We start from the raw sequence: 22,312 nt of genomic DNA on the forward strand, positions 1-22,312 counted from the left end.
AAAAAGCAGCCCACTCAATTAACATGAGCTGAGAGAACAAAGAGGATGGCCCATCACAGTTAAACTATTGCTCTATTATTGTACGTCGACAGGCTTTTCTATTCACCATTTCATAATTTCTTTGATTTGAGGATTTTTCCAGTCAGATTTCAAGGGCCTCTTGTCAGGCGGAGTGGCATTGTGTAATGAAACTGGTCTCAGGAACAAACTAATTAAAGAGCTTGCAAACTCCATGAATGTTGGAAAACTAAAATAAAAGCAGAAAATGTTGGGAATTCTCAGCAGGTCTGTGGAGAGAGAAACAGAGCAAAATCAACAGCCGTGCCGCACCCGGTAAATCTCGCATGAGGCCAGTCACGGGTTTACCCAGCTTGCCACGCCTCATGGCATTATTTAACACTGCAGTAAGCAGCACTTTGGAATACATTCGCCTGAGTTACCCAGGGCACTGGATCTAACCCCCATGCCTCGGAGACCCTGAGCGAACGCCAGTTAGTACTGGTATCTGTAGTGATATTCAGATATCAATATACATGATCAACGTATGTAAATGTAGTACAGTCATTTCAACACTAGATGGCTCACAGTCAGATACTATAAGAACTGATTTCCCGCCTTTTCTAAGTCAGATGCGGATGTGATCCAGAACAGTGAACAAGCAAGACATAGAATCGCTAGAGTGAGAGAAGTTAGAACTAGTTTGTTATAATAGTATTTAGTTATATAGTTATCTGTATTGTACTTTAATTCTTTATTGTTAGTTTAGTATTGAGTAAAAGAACACAGTTTATTATTTTGTTACTCATTAAATACTCATCTTTCAACAAGAAGACTAATGGTCATTTTATCATCCTGGTGGATTCAAGAGTAATGTATATATTTTAGATAAGTCATTATTTAAAATATAACATGGTACTAGCGAGTTATAAATCTTTTAAGAAAGACTAACAAAGGTTTAGCATAAAAAAGAAGAAACAAAAAAGCACAAACGGATTCAACTATTCGACTGTAGCAATCATCGCAACTTTGAAAACTTCGACGCGAACGACCTATCAATGGACCAAGTTCAAACACCAAGACAGCTCAAGACCACTGGTAATTTAGATTTAAATTGGAAGTTGTTCAAGCAGCAATTTCAACTTTTCCTGGAAGCTAGTGATTTAAGTGCAGCACCAGAAGCTAGAAGGATCGCATTATTTCTATCTCTTGCAGGACAGCAAGCAATTGAAAAATTCAACTTGTTTCATTTTAGTGCTAACGAAGATAAAACCAAATTTGATCAAGTGTGATATCACTCTTGACTCCACCAGGGTGATAAAATGACCAATTGTCGTCTTGTTGAAAGGTTAATTATTTAATGAGTAATAAAATAATAAACTGTGAGTTATTTTACTCAATACCAAACTAACTATAAAGAAATAAAGTACAATACAGATTACAAACTAGTTCTAACTTCTCTCACTCTAGCAATTCTATGTCTTGCTTGTTCACTGTTCTGAATCACATCAGCATCTGACTTAGAAAAGGCAGGAAATCAGTTCTTATAGTATCTGACTGTGAGCCATCTAGTGTTGAAATGCTTGTACTACATTTACATACATTGATCATGTCTATTGATATCTGAATATCACTACTCTATCCACATACGGGGACCAGGAGTACCAACACTTGTGGGGGTCTCCAAGCGTATCGGGGTCCCCTGGGTGACTGGACTCTGGGTAGGTGGTGTCCTTGCATTCCTGATGCCACTCAAGCACCCTGGCACTGCCAGCCTGGCTCTCTGTCAGTGCCACCTGGGCACCCTGACAGTGCCACCTGGGTGCCACCCTGGCACAACACCTCCTCAATGCAGTAAATGGGACTGGTGTCTACCTTTCTGGCCTAATGGGCCCTAACCCTACGCCTAGGTGGATCCCCAGATGGGTACATCAGGAGTGGAGGCAGCCTGCTGTGATTCCCACCCTGTGGCCTGAGTCCCCATTGGCGGGCGCCTTCTGGAGCAACCGGGCCTGGATGGACCCGGCTGCTTGGGTGTCCCAGATGACGTGGTGCTGCCCTGTCCTGCCTGCTGCCCACCTGATGCTCTAGGAACAGGGGAGGGGGAGTCTGAGATGCTGCGGTGTTCCTGCACCTCCCCTACATCACGGGCCACACGTCCTCCTCTCTCGGGAGCCCAAAGGCCCCTGGGCTATTCCCGGACAGAGCTGTCCCCTGAGGCTCTACCACCACCTGACGCTGCCAGTTCTGGAGGCTGGCTGCCACCTCCACCAGGGTCTGCATGCCCGCCCACGGTCATGAAGCACAGGGAGTGGACATCTCCGTCTGGGATTGCGACTGTGCCACCACCGTCTGGGTCTGTGCCATATCAGCCAGTGCCTGCGCCATCTTCCTCTGGGACTGGGCCAGCTCCCTCTGTTTCTGAATCATGTCAGCCACTGCCTGGGCAATACCACCGAGTTCTCAGCCACGGCCTGCTGTTACTGGGCCACGCTCAGCAGTGTTGCTGCAATGTCCAGGTGGCTTTGGCACATGGCTGCCTGTGAGAGGCTAGCCCTGTCCTGGCCTCGGCCACCACCTGTACAGAATGCCCCAGGCTTTGGACATGCTGATCCATAGCCGAAACCCTTGCCCCCAAAGTCTCCACCACGGATGCCACCCAGGCGGTGATGTCCTGGGTGGCACGAATGGCCGGAACTACGTCCTGCACCTGCATGCGGTTGGACTCCTCCACCTGTGCCTGCAGATGTTGGATGCTCACCGGCATCGCCTCTTGTAGTCCCTGGGTCTGCGACTGCATCTCCACAATCGATGGGACTGTTCCAGAAGCCCGAGACCCGTCTGATCAGCAACTAGTCCTGGGGTTGACCTGCCCTCCGACCGTCTGCCCCCTTGGCTGCTACTCCCCTCCACCTGTTGTATCGGAGCATGTGTGTGGTGCGCACCAGATAGTGTCTCAGGAGCCTCTTCACTAAAGTGCCCAACTGAGGTGAGTGTCTCTGGGATGGTGGAGGATGTTGGAGACAGCTGGGACAGGAAATCTGTGTCATTCTCGGATTCGAACTCCGAGGTTTCCCGAGTCTCGGGTCTATGGCTCGCGTCTGTGTCCTCGTTGCTGGTCGGCACCTGCGGCTCTGGCTGTGGCTGGGACGGGGGCAGGGGACACCAGAAAGATCTGCCCCATTAGCAATACCTCCTGCAAGACACAAGACAAAACGCATAATTAGTCTGCGGGGCTGGGGGCTGTTGGGGAGCGGCGTGTGTTGGGGAGAGGTGGGTGTGTTTGGGATGGGAGTAGGGGTGGTTGTGGGAGTGGTGTGGGGGTGGTAGGGAATGAGGGAGTGATGTGGGGTGAGAGTGGTGTGGGAGTGAGGATGGTTTGGGGTGAGGGTGGTTTGGGGTGAAGGTGATGTGGTGTTGGGGGGGGGTGACACGCGTGTTACGGGGAAATGCAATTCGGCAGGATATTACTTCTTCGCCCGATGCCGATCTCCACCCCAGCAACTGCCCTTTCCTTGGGCCCGCGGACCACATCCAGGGCCCTCTGGTCTGCCGCGGTGAGGGGCCGCAAGCCCGGCAGTTCCCCTCCAGTTTTTTTCCCACTCCCAGCAGTAATGGGTGGCCTTTTCCTGGAGACGGGAAACAGAAAACGCAGTGTTAGACAATCCGATGCCTGCAGCCCAGGGGCTGGATAGCTGGTGACTTCAGTGGCCAGGGCACCCGGCTATCGTGGCCGGTATGGGTGCCGGCATGTCATGCAGGGTGTGAGTTCAAACGCCTTCCGGGTGTGGGGGGGGGGCAATGGTTATGGGTGTGTGGGGCGGGTTTGGTGCCAGGGGCACAATGCTACCCTGGCCACCCTGAGGAGGTTGTGCAGTTTCTTACGGCACTGCTGGCCAGTCCAGATAGTGTTTCTCACGGCGCGTACAGCCTCTGCCACCTGCACCCAGGCACGGTAAACAGCAGTGGCTGGCAACTGTCTTCCTGGGCCGGGGTCTCCTTCACAGCGTCTAGCAGGGTCTCAAGTTGGGCGTCTGTAAAACGGGGTGCCGCTCTCCTTGCTGCCATCTGGTTGGCTGTGGTGGTGTGTGTGGGGACTGCAGTGTGTATACGTGGCTCCAGCTTGTCAGCCTCCTGAGTGTCAATCGCGAATCCGGTGAATCCCACACCATTTCTCATTGGAATGGATTGTGTTCCGCGTGGCACTGGTGCTAACCCCTTAACGGTCATTGATTCGGTCCAGGTGTGGCGGCAGTTTTGCTGTCGTAGAATTCCACGCATCCTGCCCCGACAGTCCAGGAATGGAGAATTCCGCTGAAAATGTTTGGCCTCAATTGTTTCCTGTGGTTCCACAGGCTCACCGCTCCCTGGGTGAAGAACTTTCTCTTCAATTCAGTCCAAAATGGTCCAACCCTATCCTCAGACTGTGACCTCTGGTTCTGGACCCCCCCACCATCAGGAACATGCTTCTTGCATCTACCCTGTCTAGTTCTGTTAGAATTTTAGAATTTTATTGCTTTCTATGTGCCCCCCCCCCCCCCCCCCTCCCCCCCATCATTCTTCGAAACTCAAATATAATCCTAACCAACTCAACCTCTCCTCATATGTCAATCCTGTCATCCCAGGAATCGGTCTGGTAAAACTTTGCTTTACTCCTCCGGGTGCTCCGGTTTCCTCCCACAGTCCAGTGCAGGTTAGGTGGATTGGCCATGATAAACTGCCCTTAGTGACCAAACAGTTTAGGAGGGGTTTCTGGTTTATTGGGATAGGGTGGAAGTGATGGCTTAAGTGGGTTGGTGCAGACTCGATGGGCCGAATGGCCTCCTTCTGCACTGTATATTCTATGTTCTATTTCAAAAAACTTGTCCAGATCACAATGAAGCATCTCTGCATCCTCCTCACAGCTCACCCTACCCACCCAGCTTTGTGTCATCTGCAAACTTGGTTATATTGGGTGGGATTCTCCGACCCCCCGCCGGGCCGGAAAATCACCTGGGGGCAGCCTGAATCCTGCCCCGACGCCGGCTACCGGTTTCTTCGGCGCCGGTTTTTTGGCGGGGGCGGGAATCGCGTCGCGCCGGTCGGGGGCTGCTGGCAGCGGTCCCCCCCCCCCCGGCAATTCTCCACTCCGTGATGGGCCAAGTGGCCGCCCGTTTTCTGCCGGTCACGCCGGCACAAATCAAACCAGGTCCGTACCGGCGGGCAGGCCTGTGCCCTCCACGCCAGCTGCTGTGAGCCTCCGCGATGGCTGGCACGGAGAAGACCCCCCCCTGCGCATGCGCTGGGGTGACGCCTGTACACACTGGCGCTCCCGTGCATGCACCAACTCGCACCAGCTGCGGAGGTCCTTCCAGGCGGCTCAACGCTGGAGTGGTTCACGCCACTCCGCGGTGCCGATACAGCCCGCCCCGCCGGGTAGGGGAGAATCCCGTCCATTGCATCTAGTTCCTTCATCTAAATCATGAATATATATTGTGAATAGCTGGGGTCCCAGCACCAATCCCTGCAGTAGCCCACTAGTCACTGCCTGCCAATTTGGAAAAATACCCGTTTATCCCGACTCTTTGTTTCCTGTCAGCCAACCAGTTTTCTATCCATCTCAATACACTACACCCAAAGGCAGCACGGTGGCTCAGTGGGTTAGCCCTGTTGCCTCACAGCGCTGAGGTCCCAGGTTCGATCCCGACTCTGGGTCACTGTCCGTGTGGAGTTTGCACATTCTCCCCGTGTTTGCGTGGGTTTCACCCCCACAACCCAAAGATGTGCAGGGTAGGTGAATTGGCCACTCTAAATTATCCCTTAATTGGAAAAAATGAATTGAGTACACTAAATATTTTTTTAAAATACACTACACCCAATCCCATGTGTTTTAATGTTGCACGCTAATCTTTTACGTGCGACTTTGTTGAAAGCCGACTCAAAGTCTAAATAAACCACATCCACTGGCTCCCCCTCATCAACTCTACTAGTTACATCTTTGAAGAATTTCAATCGATTTTTTCACGCATGATTAGGATTTTATGACAATACTGGACAACTTTCAGGGTAACGTCCTCTGCTGCCTGTCCACATATTCCGCATTTCTTTATATTACCATATCATGAGCATAATGGTAGTGTAAGTCTGGGCCAACCCACACAGATAATTCCAAATTTGGAACTGATCCAGTGGAACTTTAGCTGAATATAGAAGCAGACTAATCAGGCTTCTGATGAAAGGCCACAGTTAACTCTGTTCCTCTCTCCGCATATAAAGCCAGACCTGCTTCGTATTTCGGTATTTTCTGGTTTTATTTCAGATTTACGGCAGCTGCGGTATTTTGCTGCGGTAGTAATCTGGAGGGCTGGACTAATGACCTGGAGAAATAAGTGCAAATCCCACCATGGCAACTTGGGAATTTAAAAGTTTAGTTTGTTAAATAAAATATGGAATCTAAAGCTCGCTATCAGTAATGGTGACTGTGGAATTGCTAGATTGTCATTAAAAACTCATCTGATTTCCTAATGTGTTTAAAGGAAGGAAATCTGCCGTACGTATTTGGTCTGGCCTGGATATGACTCCTGACCCTGAGCAATGTGGCGGACTCTTAACTACCTCCTGAAATGGCCGAGTATGAATTGAAGAAGGTAGTAAAGGTAGTCAAGCAGGTTGCTCATCAGCGCCATCTCGAGGTCAATAAGTGCTGGTCTTGCCAATGACATCCACATTCTAGGAAAGAAAGATCACTCATTCAATATTTCTTTACCTTTCAAGGGCTGAGCCAATTCTCTCAAGAATAAAGGAAGATCGAACACGTATCATATCTCCTTCCTTCGATAACATCAAATATGATAATTTTGAGATTGAAGAGTATCCCCTGTCAGCCCAGGGTTTTGACTGGGAACTGTGGTGCCGTTACTTAAACCCTCCCAAGGAATGGTGGAAGCTGGGAAATTCAACTGCTCCAATCAGGTAACTACCCTCCAATCAGGTAACTACGCACCAATCAGTCGTACCACCACCGGCCTGGTTTATTTCTTATTCACATCTTCGCAGTCGTTCCATCAGGAATAGTCTGATGCGGTGGACAGGGTGGCAATGAGAGCAGATAAGAAGCTGGGAATTGTGCGGTGGGTAATTGACCTCCCCAAAGCCTGTCCGGGGCACCAGAACGGGCAATTGAAACATTACCACTTGCTGGGTAAATGGTTAGTCTGTGGAAATGAAAACATTCTTTTCTGGTTTGAATTAGACTAACCCGTGATTATGTTTCCACGGGAAAAGGGACCGACCTGAACTCAACAAGCAGACCTGACACGTACTGAGCAGTGGATCAAATAACGGCCGGGATTCTCCGTTGTGAGTCTGCCCCGCTACTTGTTGCTAGCCAGGATGGAGAATTTGGCTGCACCATTCACTGGCAGCGGGATTCTCTACTCTCAATGCTTATCGATGGGATTTTGCATTGAAGCCACACCATACTGCCGGAAAATCTGCGGGGGGTGCACTGCCGATGGGACCAGGAAATCCTGCTGCTAGTAAATGACGGAAGAATTCCAGCCAATATCAGAATAGAAAACAGGAATAATTGGTGACAATTACTGCTACACTCATTCAGAGTATACACCCTCAGTAATATATCCCTTCAAGGTACCAATCCTCATCAGGGGCTGGCTTAGCACACTGGGCTAAATTGCTGGCTTTGAAAGCAGACCAAGGCAGGCCAGCAGCACGGTTCAATTCCCGTACCAGCCTTCCCGAACAGGTGCCGGAATGTGGCGACTAGGGGCTTTTCACAGTAACTTAATTTGAAGCCTACTTGTGACAATAAGCAATTTTCATTTAATTAATCTATCCTATTCAGGCTACATAACCTCACGGATATACCAACATTCAGACATCACAGTCTAACTGATCTTGCACATTCCGAGTACAGGCACTCACTGATAAACTCCAGTCAGTGCTACCCACTGTGCTATATTGGGAACTGATGGGGTCATCAACTCAACTGAGTTACAGTCCTGAAGTACACAATCAATATGGCTTTGTATCTTCCATGTGCCCATCTGACAAACCAACTCTTGTGCTTTTGTACTTCTCCTGCACACCTCCACCCTTCACAACCGCACTCTGGAACATGGTCATAGACACAAAGAAAATATAAGCAGGAAACCATTTGGTCTTTCGAGCCTACTCCGCCATTCATTGTGATCATGGCTGATCATCAAGTTCAATACTCTGATCCCGCATTCTCTCCCATATCCCTTGATCCCTTTATCCCAAACTTTAATCCCAGAACCTTTAATAACAACTGATATTCCAAAGTGTTTTACAGCCAATGGAGTCTTTCTGAAGTGTAGTCACTCATGGTGTAGGAAGCATTCAATGAAGAGGTTTTCACTTTTGACTTGTTGAAGAAATAGTTTTGTGTCATTTATGGTCATGTACGTGACATTCTACTATCTTAAATTTCAAGTTCATTTAGCTGCTTCCTCTTACAGGGTTTTACTTGTCACTGATTATGAGGCGCTAGGAGTGGATTACTGCAATTTCATGGTGGCCAGATCATCCCTTTATTTTACTGGTTAGTTGAAGGATAAATAATATTCCCAAGACACCGAGGAGAACTCTCCTGTTCTTCATCGAAATACTTTGCAGGATCTTTTCTGTCAATTGAGAGGGCAGGTTGTGCCGTGGTTTAACATCTGGGCTGGTTTAGCACACTGGGCTAAATCGCTGGCTTTGAAAGCAGACCAAGCAGGCCAGCAGCACGGTTCTTCCCGCACCAGCCTCCCCGAACAGGTGCCGGAATGTGGCGACTAGGGGCTTTTCACAGTAACTTCATTTGAAGCCTACTTGTGACAATAAGCAATTTTCATTCATTTCATTCATCTAATCCCACAGCGCTATCCGGGAGGGAATTCCAGGATTTTGACCTTGTGACGGTGAAGGAATGGTGATATAGTTCAAAGTTAGGGTGGTTGTGGCTTGGAGGGGAACTATCAGGTGGTGGCGTTCCCATGCATCTGCTGCCCTTGTCCCTCTAGGTGGTAGAGTAGTGGAGTGTGTAATGTGCTGTTGAGGGACCCGTGGTAAGTTACTGGAGTGTGTCTTGTAGGTGGCACACGCTGCTCCAACTATGCATCAATCATTTTTTTATTTTATTTAGAGTATCCAATTCATTTTTTCCAATTAAGGGGCAATTTAACGTGGCCAATCCACCTATCCTGCACATCTTTTGGGTTGTGGGGGTGAAACCCACACAAACACGGGGAGAATGTGCAAACTCCACACGGACCCAGTGCCGGGATCGAACCCGGGACCTCGCCGCCTTGAGATAACCGTGTTAACCACATGTGCCACCATGCTGCCCAACTATGCATAAATCATGGATGGACCCTCCCATAGTGCGTTCAGGCTGAGGGGGTGGGGAGGGGGGGTTGGGGGTTTGCTTCGGGGGCCTCGGAGATCAGGACACCATTTAAAAATGGCGTCCTAATCTCTCGCTACAGTGGTGAGTTCCAGTGAGCACTGAGAGTGCTGGGAAACACATGCTCGCTATCGGACTTTGTTCCCAATTAGTTGATTCGAGCCCCGAGTTATTGTTTGGGAGAATTGCGGCCAATATTCCAGATCGGCTTTTGTCATGTCATTTACATTTTCTTTCTGTCTAAGGTTACCACCAGCCCACAGCCCACTTGGTAACCATCCCAGGTCTCTTCATCCTTTCCTCATAACTCAGTCCCTGTTAATCCAGAGATCAGTCACTGCCTCCTCTCTGCTCTGTCTCCGGTGTGGTAATGTTTCTCCTTTGTCTCTATGATGAAAACTAGTGGACACAGTCTTCGAGGTGAGTTTGACCAGAACTGGACACAGTCTCGAGGACTGTGGGTCAAAATCAGAACAGAACACAGTGTCAGGATTGGACTGATGAGAATCTGACACAATTCTCAGGGTGACTCTGACCAGTACTACATAGTGTCAGTGGGTCTGATCTTAACAGTGTACTGTCTGAAAATGACTTTCGCTGACTTGCCACCAACTCTGTTTAGCTGTATAATTGATGACAAAGTGACAACCTTATGACGTAAATCACATTGCACCCACCTATTTTGTTGTGAATCTGAATTTGTCATTGGATTCATCCTCACCTACACAAAATGAAAAATATTCAGGAGCTGGTCAAATCTCCTCACACATTTTATAATTTGAGAAATCTCCACCAGCAAAGGTCTTAACTCTGCTTTATTACTTTGTATTGTTTTGTTGTTTTGTAGAAGCCCTGCTCTGATTGGTTGCTTTGTGGTAGACAGACTGTACTTTGAGGAGATTGGCTTGCTGGATGAAGGCATGGAGATCTACGGAGGGGAGAATGTGGAACTCAGCGTCAGGGTAACTATTACGCAGAGCCGATCAACCAACTTCCTTCTCCATTTTCTCTTTGAATTGGTTGTGAAACTTGGTTTGGGGAAGAGCATTGAAATTGAGGTCTAGTGGGCAGCACACTTTAGGAAAGATGTAAGCACATTAGAGAGGACGTAAAAAAGATATTTGTGAGAATGGGTACAGGGATGAGGAACATCAGTGACGTAGATAAATGGGGAAACTAGGGATGTTCATCTTTGAGAAGAGAAGGTTGAGAGGAGTCTTGACTGAAGTGTGCAAAATCATGAAGGATCTTGAGTAGATAAAGAAAAGCTTTACCCATTGAGGAGGGATCAAGAACCAGAGAAAACCGATTTAAGATGAATGACAAAAGGATCAAAGGTGTCATAAAGAAAAAGCTTTATGCACAGCAAGTGTTGAGGATCCGAAATTCATTGCTTGACTGCTGCACTGTCAGAGGGTCAGTATTGATGGAGTGCACTGTCAGAGGGTCAGTGCTGAGGGAGTGCTGCACTGTCAGAGGGTCAGTGCTGAGGGAGTGCTGCACTGTCAGAGGGTCAGTACTGAGGGAGTGCTGCACTGTCAGAGGATCAGTACTGAGGGAGTGCTGCACTGTCAGAGGGTCAGTGCTGAGGGAGTGTTGCACTGTGAGAGGGTCAGTACTGAGGGAGTGCTGCACTGTCAGAGGGTCAGTGCTGAGGGAGTGCTGCACTGTCAGAGGGTCAGTACTGAGGGAGTGCTGCACTGTCAGAGGGTCAGTACTGAGGGAGTGCTGCACTGTCAGAGGGTCAGTACTGAGGGAGTGCTGCATTGTCAGAGGGTCAGTACTGAGGGAGTGCTGCACTGTCAGAGGGTCAGTACTGAGGGAGTGCTGCACTGTCAGAGGGTCAGTATTGAGGGAGTGCTGCACGGTCAAAGGGTCAGTATTGAGGGAGTGCTGAACTGTCAAAGGATTAGTGGTGAGGGAGTGCCGCACTGTCAGAGGGTCAGTATTGAGGGAGTGCTGCACTGTCAAAGGGTCAGTACTGAAGGAGTGCTGCACTGTCAGAGGGTCAGTACTGAGGGAGTGCCGTACTGTCAGAGGGTCAGTGCTGAGGGAGTGCTGCACTGTCAGAGAGTCAGTATTGAGTGAGTGCTGCACTGTCAGAGGGTCAGTATTGAGGGAGTGCTGCACTGTCAGAGGGTCAGTACTGAGGGAGTGCTGCATGATCAAAGGGTCAGTACTGAGGGAGTGCTGCACTGTCAGAGGGTCAGTACTGAGGGAGAGCTGCACTGTCAGAGGGTCAGTATTGAGGGAGTGCTGCACTGTCAGAGGGTCAGTACTGAGGGAGTGCTGCACTGTCAGAGGGTCAGTATTGAGGGAGTGCTGCACTGTCAGAGGGTCAGTACTGAGGGAGTGCTGCATGTCAGAGGGTCAGTACTGAGGGAGTGCTGCACGGTCAAAGGGTCAGTATTGAGGGAGTGTTGCACGGTCAGCGGGTCAGTACTGAGGGAGTGCTGCACTGTTAGAGGGTCAGTATTGATGGAGTGCACTTTCAGAGGGTCAGTATTGATGGAGTGCTGAACTGTCAGAGGATTAGTGGTGAGGGAGTGCCGCACTGTCAGAGGGTCAGTATTGAGGGAGTGCTGCACTGTGAGAGGGTCAGTACTGCGGGACTGCTGCATTGTCAGAGGGTCAGTACTGAGGGAGTGCTGCACTGTCAGAGGGTCAGTACTGAGGGAGCGCTGCACTGTCAGAGGGTCAGTACTGAGGGAGCGCTGCACTGTTAGGGGGTCAGTACTGAGGGAGCGCTGCACTGTCAGAGGGTCAGTACTGAGGGAGTGCTGTGCTGTCAGAGGGTCAGTACTGAGGGAGTGTTGCACTGTCAGAGGGTCAGTACTGAGGGAGTGCTGCACTGTCAGAGGGTCAGTACTGAGGGAGTGCTGCACTGTCAGAGGAGCTGTATTGAGGGAGTGCCGCACTGTCAGAGGGTCAGTGCTGCACTGTCAGAGGGTCAGTGCTGAGGGAGCGCTGCACTGTCAGAGGGTCAATACTGAGGGAGTGCTGCACTGTCAGAGTCAGTACTGAGGGAGTGCTGCACTGTCTGAGAGTCAGTACTGAGGGAGTGCTGTGCTGTCAGAATCAGTACTGAGGGAGTGCTGCACTGTCAGAGGAGCTGTATTGAGGGAGCGCTGCACTGTCAGAGGGTCAGTACTGAGGGAGTGCTGCACTGTCAGAGGGTGAGTACTGAGGGAGCACTGCACTGTCAGAGGAGCTGTATTGAGGGAGTGCTGCACTGTCAGAGGGTGAGTACTGAGGGAGCACTGCACTGTCAGAGGAGCTGTATTGAGGGAGTGCTGCACTGTCAGAGGGTCAGTACTGAGGGAGTGCTGCAGTGTCAGAGGGTCAGTACTGAGGGAGTGCTGTACTGTCAGAGGGTCAGTACTGAGGGAGTGCTGCACTGTCAGAGGGTCAGTACTGAGGGAGCGCTGCACTGTCAGAGGGTCAGTACTGAGGGAGCGCTGCACTGTCAGAGGGTCAGTACTGAGGGAGTGCTGTACTGTCAGAGGGTCAGTACTGTGGGAGTGCTGCACTGTTGGAGGACAGTACTGAGGGAGTGCTGCAGTGTCAGAGGGTCAGTACTGAGGGAGCACTGCACTGTCAGAGGGTCAGTACTGAGGGAGCACTGCAGTGTCAGAGGGTCAGTACTGAGGGAGCACTGCAGTGTCAGAGGGTCAGTACTAAGGGAGTGCTGCAGTGTCAGAGAGTCAGAGAAGCAGTATAGAGGGGGTGCAGCGCCAACAGAGGGGCAGCACTGAGGCAATGCTGCATCATCAGAGGTGCATTACTGAAGGGGCGCTGTGATGTTGGGGGGGCAATACTGAGGGATTGCTGTGCCAGCAGAGGAGCAGTACTAAGGCAGCGCTGCATCATCAGAGGTGCAGTACTGAGGGAATACCGTGTCCTCGGAGGTGAACGCGACAGTGTTGGAGGGGCACTACTGAGGTAATTTTATTCTTCATTACTTTGTAATGAGCAAATGCATGTGTTCATGCCTTTATGATTGTTCTCTGGGATTTTAATCATTGTGGTTCCTGATGAAACATCTTGAATTCCTGGAGATTCCAAGATGAGTGTATCTCCCCCTTATTGCCCCTTCCAACCTGGATGAACAGTGGCATGATTCTCCAAAGAAAATCAGTTAATTTCCCGCTGGCTATGGCACTTGGAAACTTTTTTGGAGAGGATTGGGTTTTGCACTGGCCTTGAGAGGGCCAGGGCCTAAACTCACTAACAGGTTCCATTCAAGGTTGCCCCAATTGCAGAATAACATTGCAGCTTCCCCCCACTGACATGCCCCCCCCCCCCCCCCCCACCGAATCGCTGATACGTTCCCCCCTCAAGTGAGCAAAACCCTGTTATGGGCTCGCCAAATGCTCCCTGTCAGGACTCCCTGCCTTGAGGCCCCCCTCCTTCAGACCCCCCTCTTCATTACCCCCTCTCAGGTTCCCCCTTCAGCACCCCCCGCCAGTCCGTCCTTCAGACCCCCACCAATAGCACTGCCAACCTGATGCCATGGACTGCCAGAGGGGGGGGGGGGGGCAAGGCGGTAAGTACACTCTCTGCACTTACCTCCATGGTGCTGAAGGGACTCCTTCAAGGGAGGACGGAGGTGCTTGGGCTGGGCTGGAGGGGCTCAGGTCAGGAGTTTTTCTCGGGATGTAAGTCGTGTGGCAGATTTTCCATCTCCATATTTGAAAATCAATAAACTGTCTTTCAGCCTCTCAAGTTGTCGTTAAAAGTCTTCCTTCTGATGTGTTGGAACCGTTTAATGTCTCTCCCAGCATGTCCAGTTCAAAGATCTGTCAGATGAAGGTAAAATTCTTCCTATTGATGTGTTGGAAACATTTGAAGTTGTTTTATCACAATTTTATTCCCCTTAAACATTTTCAAGCCTCCGGGCATGCTGAGAAGTCTAAAAACTTTGACTTGCATTGTTTACATTTGATTTCACAGTCCATTACCTTTCAGAAGCCTCTGGATTGACAGGTCCAGGCTATTTCAAAGAGGGATTTAGCTTTGTTTGTTTTCCAAGCTCTTCACAGTCCATTATCTCTGAAGTGCTTCCTCTTTTGAGCAGATGTGGTGTCTAGCCACAGTTTTTTGAAAGAGGTTGTTTCTTTGTTCTGAAGACCTTCCAAATAAACCCAAGTGCTCTGTGTGAGAGCTGATCCCAAACCTGAGGGGGGATTCTCCGACCCCCCCGCCGGGTCAGAGAATTGCCGGGGGGCAGCGTGAACCCCGCCCCTGCCGGCTGCCGAATTCTCTGGCACCGGAGATTTGGCGGGGGCGGGAATCATGCCGCTCTGGTTGGCAGCCGCTGGCAGCGGCCCCCCCCCAGTGATTCTGTGGCCCACGATGGGCCAAGTGGCTGCCCACCTTTTGCCAGTTCCCGCCGGCGTAAATTAGAGTAGGTCCTTACCGATGGGACCTGGCGGTGCAGGCAGCCTCCGGGGTTCTCGGGGGGGGGGCACAGGGGGATCTGGCCCCGGGCGGTGCCCTCACGGTGGCCTGGCCCGTGATCGGGGCCCACCGATCTGCGGGCAGGCCTGTGCCGTGGGGGCACTCTATTCCTCTGCATCGGCCGCTGTGGTCCTCCACCATGGCCGATGTGGAGACGAAGGGCTCCCGAGCATGCGCCAACTCGCGCCGGCTGGCGGAGGCCCTTTGGCGCCGGTTGGCGTGGCGCCAAGTCCCTTCCCTGCTGGCCGGCGGGGCGCAAACCACTCCAGCGTGGACCTAGCCCCTGAAGGTGCAGAGGATTCCACACCTTTGGGGTGGCCTGACGCCGGAGTGGTTCACGCCACTCCTTGGGCGCCGCTGGGACGGGGAGAATCCCACCCCTGGTCTTTCTGGTCAGGACCTGTAAATCATTGCATTGTCAAAGTAATGCACCAAGAAATTCAATGTAAACAATGCAGTCCAAAGCCTTTAAAATTCTCAGCCTGCCCAGAGGCTTGAAAAAGTTAAAGAGGAATAAAATTGACTTTGAAAAAGTAGTTCAAAGGTTTCCAACACATCAAAGGGAAGACGTTTACCTTTATCCAGCTGATTATTGTTATTAACATGCTGGGAGAGACATCAAACAGTTTTAAGGCGATAGATGGAAGACCTTTATCCTCATCTGACAGATCTTTAAACTTGACATGGTGAGAGAGACATGAAAGGTTTCCAGTACATCAGACGGAAGACTTTTAACTACAACTTGACACGCTGAGAGTTTAATGATGTTCAAAGCTACAAAGGGAAGACCTGCCACACGACCCCAATCCTGCAAAAGACCCCCGACCTGAGCCCCTGCAACACAATATGAGAACCCCCCAACCCACATCTCCCCGAAGGACTCCCCTCAACATCCTGGAGGTAAGTGTAGAGAACCTACTCATCTGCTTTCCCACCCTTCAGTCATTGGCACCTGGTTCCCGCTTGTCAAGACCAGAAGAGATTGCCGCCTGTGGAACTTCCAGCTTGGGGGGGGGGGGGGGGGGGGGGTGGGGTGTGCAGGGGGAAATTTGAGGAGGCCAGAGCATCTGGTTTAAAACCTGGTAATTATACTTAAGTGCATGTAGATCAGCTGAATTATGGTTCTCGCCCGCTCCCTTTCATGCTGGCACTCACAGGCCACTTCATCCCATCAGCATCCATGGCCTTTAACCTTGCCCAAATGTAATAAGTCCATGGAGGCTGACGTCCCCTCACCAGAATTCCTTTTATTTACAAATCCAACAGCTGAACAACCATAACCATTCAGTCTGCTGTCTACACCGGGAGTGTAGAGGGTCTGACACTCCACAGAAAGGGGTTCCCTGATTGGACCACTAATCAGGAAACTCATTCTAATTGGCCAATCTCAAAGGCCTGGCCTAACTCATTACACCAAACTAATAGCATCAGGGACTGGGCCTCAATGCACAATCAGGAGCAACCCCTCAAACCCCAGGGTTGGGGTTCAGGCCTACCTGCTCCTGATTCCTCACTGATGTGACTGGACGACAAACCTGTCTATCGGGTACCAGCCAGTGAATGAACAAAAGATCTCAGCTTTGGTCATAAACCCCCCCCCCCCCCCCCCCCCCCCCCGCACCCTCCGCAGGCGTTAGAAACCTTTTCTTTAAACCTGAGTAGCCTTTTTAAAGATAAAAATGGCTAAAATAAAAACTCCTACGAGATGCAAGATGAAAATCGGCAAGAATCTCTGCTGGAGTGTATAATTTGCATATATAAGTAAAATGCATGTATTGAATTTATGTATCAAGTTTTAAAAAACAAAATTAAAATAGACCCCAACTTGTGTATTTTGATATTTATTTTTAACATACATTTTTCAATAAAGTCATCTTTAAAACAAATATTAACTGATGTATAGAATTACGGTAATTTTTCAATTATTGATTCTCGTGGTAAAAATAAAGCTACTAATAGCACGTTTAGGATAATTTATTGTCTCAGCCATATTAAAAACAATAATGGTTGAAACCAGTCAAACCTGTCAGTGAGCCAAAATATGTATAACCATACTGCAACATTTGGAACAAGTTTATTTACAGCACAATATTTTTTGTCAAATTATTCTTCTGAAAACATAAAGTGAAGCATAAGGATCAATTTCTTCTCCCCCCCCCCCCCCCCCACACACACACACACTACACCCCCATATAAACATGATTCTCACTTTTCTATGTTTTTAGGTATTTTTTATGCTAATTTCATCCAACTGGGGGCGACATGGTGATGCAGTGGTTAGCACTGCTGCTGCAAGGCGCCGAGGGCCCGGGTTCAATCGTGGCCCCGGGTCACTGTCCATGTGGAGTTTGCACATTCTCCCCATGTCTGCATGGGTCTCACCCCCACAATCCAAAGATTGGCCACGCTAAAGTGCCCCCTTTGTTTGGAAAAATAATGTAATCCAACTGGGAAATGTTGGGAGTCACAAATGAGATGTTCCGCGTGTGGCTCCGGAGGTGCAGATTGTAGATGTCCTGCCTCATAGCATTCGGGGAAACGCAACTGGGTTTACCATACAACAGTCCATTCCCCCCCTCCACCTTCCCCATAACCCACTCATGTTAACATCCAGGCTGGGAAGCCAGGGAAGGAAGCTGTGCCTTTTTTTTCAGCCGTGTCATTTTTTCCCCCAGGAGGCAATGTCAACACGTCTTGGCAGTAAACAATTTTCTTACAATAAACAAGCTCAAATCCTTCTAATTCTATTGTCAAGCCCAGCCAAAACCAGATAGATTAATCATTCATTCCTGCAGTGCGGTTCACATGATAGTTAGGCATGAGGAAGATAATTCGACTCATACTTCTTCAGTCATCCAAAACAACCTATGCTCCAGGCGTTGCATCCAATTCTACCTTAAGGGTTTCTGTGTTTGCTTCATATCCGATAGAATCACATTGTGTTTATAACTCATCATTCAGATCAATTGATCCGTGCCGGTGATTATGCGCCACACAAGCCTCCTGCCACCGCATTTCACTAAAAGTATCCTTCTATTTCTTTCTTCCTCATGTACTCTTCTCACTTTGTCTTCAAAACATAAGAAATAGTCACCTAAAATATTCTGGAGAAAAGCATGGTCAATATTTCCCTATAGTTATAACCTCTCAGTTCTAACATCTCTGTTGAGGAAAGGAGAGGAACATATTCCTGAGAAACTGGAGAACAGTCACTCGCATGCCAGTTTTGGGTCATTGCTTACAATCTATCCTCATTGAACCTGAAGCCTAAATCGTGATCCTCGTTGAGAATGGCAGTCAATTCAGTTCAGCTTCAGAGTATAAGCACTTCTACTGTTTCGGTCTCCATGGCATACAGAGGTAGAAGAGTAGGCCATTCAGTCCCTCTAGCCTGTACTTTTTAATTAGATCATTGATAATCTGAACCTCAATTCCATCTACCCACCTTTGCTCCATATTCCTTGAGAACGGGATTTCCAACTTGGGTTGAACATATTTCTGGAGGTTTCATCATGTGACATCTTGCCTCCCCTGCCACTCCTACAATTTTTCCCCATCAGTTACCAATCGCCACAATACCCTACCTTCTCAAAGCCAACTAAGGAGAACAGACTCTTCAATATCCAAATGGGCATTTCTTAACCGACAGTTAAACAGCCCTTTTCCCATCTCAGTGTCTACAGTGAGTACAGAAGCAAGACTATTTTGCTGCAGCTGTACAGGGCCCTGGTGAGACTACACCTGGAGTATCGTGTGGGGTTTTGATCTCCTTATCTAAGAAAGGATATACTTGCCATAGAGGGAGTGCCGCAAAGGTTCATCAGACCGATTCCTGGGATGGCAGGATTGTCATATAAGGTGAGATTGGATCGACTAGGCCTGAATTCCCTGCAATTTAGAAGAATAAGAGGGGATCTAATTGAAACATATAAAATTCTGACAGGACTGGACAGATTGGATGCAGGGAGGGTCTGGCTCCTCTGGCTGGGGAGGCAGAGAGTTGGGGGGGGGGGGGGGGGAGGGGTGGATTCTAGCAAGGGCTTACAGTCTCAGGATATGGGTTGGCCGATTACGATTGAGATGAGGAGAAACCTCTTCATTTAGTGGGTGGTGAGTCTGTGGGCTTCTATACCACAGAAAGCTGTGGAGGCAAATCACTGAAACATTTAAAAAGGAAATAGATACATTTCCAGGCCCTAAAGAACGGGAGAACAGTCACTCTCATGCCAGTTTTGGGTCATTGCTTACAATCTATCCTCATTGAACCAAAAGCCTAAATTGTGATCCACGTTGAGAATGGAAAGTGCAAGGAAAGTGTGTGGCATTGAGATAGAGAATCATCCATGATCATGTTGAATGTAAGCTTAAAGCACCGAATGGCCTACTCCTTTTTTGAATGTTTCTATAATAGTAAATAGTATTCAAAGTAAATGAAAAACGGGCACAAATCTTTTGGTGCTCTCTCTCACTGATGTTTGGTTTTTCCACATGGCAGTGACCTAGGGATTAATCTTCAATTGCTGGAGGATTGGCAATCCCACTGCAAATTGAATAGAAATCAATCTCAACAACACCGACCTTCATTTGAAAAGCACCTTTAACATAATAACATGTTTCCAAGATGCTTCACAGGAGCGCCAACAACAAAAATTCGACACCGAACCACATAGAGACACATGAGGACAGGAAGCCAAAAGTTTGGTCAACAAAGCTTTTTTCTTTTTTTTTACAAATTTAGAGTATCCAATTCATTTTTTCCAATTAAGGGGCAATTTAGCGTGGTCAATCCAGCTACCCTGCACATCTTTTGGGTTGTGGGGGCGAAACCCACACAAACACGGGGAGAATGTGCAAACTCCACACGGACAGTGACCCAGAGCCGGGATCGAACCTGGGACCTCGGCGCCATGAGGCAGCAATGCTAACCACTGCGCCACCGTGCTGCCCACTTCAGAAGGATCTCAAAGGAGGAAAGAGACGGGAAGAGGATTAGGAAATTTCAGAGCTTTCGGAATCAGGCAGAGGGAGTCACATTTGTAATAGGTTCCAACTGAAGAGTTAGGATTTTTTGTTGAAGCATTTCAGGAAGCAGCTGGGGGTATCCAAAGTTGTTGTTGTCTTAACACCAATACATTTACACAGGAGCCACCACACATCCACTGAGGTTCTGGTAGAAATGATTTTGATGGCTGCTGCATCATTGGACATCAGATGTCCAGTGTTCCGCTGTCCAGAATCTGCTTTCTCTGCATCAGTTTCATTTCCTGTCAAAGGACATTCCCCCCTCCAGCACAGAGGTTTCTGATTGACATCTCCAAAAATGCCCTATTTATCAAAACGTTTGGCTGATGCTCTAATCGTGAACCTGTTGGAATTCGGAGTGGGCAATTATAGTGAGCATTGTTTGGAAGAGTGCTCTATACTCACATGTTAAGTTTTCAGGTGAATCTGTATGTGTTATCTGCCCTTCCATGCCTTCTCTACCTCGAGGGTAAAATGTTGCAAATCTCTCCTGGCCACTCCCCCATCCCTCCTCAACTTTTAGCCTCTTGAGCATTGCTGGTTTTTATCCTTCTGCCGTTGGTGGCCGTGTCTTCCACGGTCTGAGTCCTAAATTCTGGAATTCCCTCTCTAACCTTCTGCACCTCCCGACGCCTCTCTCATCCTTTAAGATGCTCTTTTAAATCTACCTTGCCGCCTGTCCTGATATCTCCCTCAGTGCCAAATTCTGTTTGAGAATTGCCACTGTAACACACCTTGGGGTGGTTTCACTGCATCGCTGTTATTGTGCTCAGAGCACTGATGGCTGCCCGTTAGATACATTTTAATAAACATTGTCACTCAGAAGAAGTGATTAATTAACTTGTTTTGGGCTGAAATGCACGCATCCACATAATAAGAAGTAATCTCGACATTGATCATAGATGATTACAACCCTACACGAGCCTAATGTCCCCGATCATTACTTACAGAAATCCAAGTGGGCGATCTGCTTTTTGCTGAACATTTGTTTTTGAATGTCCTCCTTTGGCATACCCTATAAAACCTCAGATGGAGTATGAGGTACAGTTTAACAGTAGGTCGCAGATACAAGGTGAAATATTAAGAGATATAGAAGAGCGGGCTGCTGATAATGTACCATTCACTTTCAGCAATAGAGGCTGAGGCACAAGCCAATATTAACATTAGACTGGAGGAATTTTGTTCTCTTTTCCAATTCCTTGTGCTTTGTCTCAAACTCGGGGTTAAAAAGTTGACAGGATGAGGTCGTGGAATGAGTTCTATGGCCTCTTGTTTCAACCATAATCCTACATAGGCCCAGATCTCTCGCTCTCCGGAGGCACGAACACAGAAGGTATTCCGTAAAATGTACTTGGGGAGCCCATGGACGTTCACATGCTGGAACTGCACGAGAATTCAATTTGTGTTGGCAATCACTCTGCGTCTGGAATCCTCTGAAACTCCAATTTAAATTTCACTTATTTAGCCCCGTTCCCTGGACTCCCAACTAACTCCCCAATATCCCCCACAACCCTGATGTTCCCCCACCTCCGATTACCCCCACTAGACCCTGACAACCCAAATAACCCCCCCCCCCTGACTAAACTCCACATCCCCAAACCTCTAACCCCGATTACCCCTGGCAGGCTCGGGGCCTGGGTCAGACGTCAGAGAGAAATGTGCAACTCCAGCCTAAGGTAAGTGAAAAGGAATGGATTGACAATCCACTGCAATCCATGGAAGTTGCGGCCCTGAGTTTATTAAGAACTAATTGCTCGTCCATGCAGTGGAGTTTCCTATTTACCTTCATAAAACATGTCCATTTTTCAAAATTAAATAGTTGAAATGCTCCAAGTGAATTGAAAGGAAAGAGCATTCTGAACATATCTTTTCAAATGCTCATCCTGCGGTGCACTCTAAGCAAGACCGCCAATCAATCATTTAATATGAAATTCAGCTTTCTCTGGTCAGTGATCAATGACAATACAAAGGAGGTTTTTTTTCTCCCAGGAACGAGCTTTACGTAACTGCTCACCATGGCAACCAAGTATTGATGTAGTCATTAATGTTTGAATGGGAGGAAGGCAATCTGAAGACCACTGTGTAGTTTTTTAATAAAAAATTCTCAGTGTGTGTCGCTGGCTAGGCCAACATTTATTGCCGTCCCTAATTGCCTTTGAGAAGGTTATGGTTCCTTCTTGAGCCCCGCTGAGTCCATGCCTTATAGCAACACCCACAGTGTTGTCAGGAAGGGAGTTTTAGGATTTTGACCCAGTGACAGGGAAGGAACGGCAAAATAGTTCCAAGTCAGGATGGTGTGTGTCTATTTTTTTAATGTACTTTATTCCAAACATGTGTAAAAAACAACAAAATATACAAAACAAACTCCACTAAATCACGGTTTGTACAATTTTACCCCTTTTTAACCCCTCCCCTTTGGCGATG

The 22,312-nt window shown here is 48.6% G+C and overlaps 1 protein-coding gene across 2 annotated transcripts in view; it reads left to right on the forward strand.

Annotated features, from left to right (window-relative positions):
- Window positions 1-22,312, forward strand: part of LOC119971809 (polypeptide N-acetylgalactosaminyltransferase 18-like) — a 400,070-nt gene that overhangs the window by 267,711 nt on the left and 110,047 nt on the right. For both annotated transcript variants that reach the window (XM_038807980.1, XM_038807981.1), the window contains exons 5-6: window positions 6,751-6,948; window positions 10,254-10,368. In XM_038807980.1, coding sequence (XP_038663908.1) covers window positions 6,751-6,948; window positions 10,254-10,368 — 313 coding nt within the window. The remainder of the gene's footprint in view (window positions 1-6,750; window positions 6,949-10,253; window positions 10,369-22,312) is intronic.

This window comes from Scyliorhinus canicula, chromosome 9 (assembly GCF_902713615.1).
Source record: "Scyliorhinus canicula chromosome 9, sScyCan1.1, whole genome shotgun sequence".
NCBI lineage: Eukaryota > Metazoa > Chordata > Chondrichthyes > Carcharhiniformes > Scyliorhinidae > Scyliorhinus > Scyliorhinus canicula.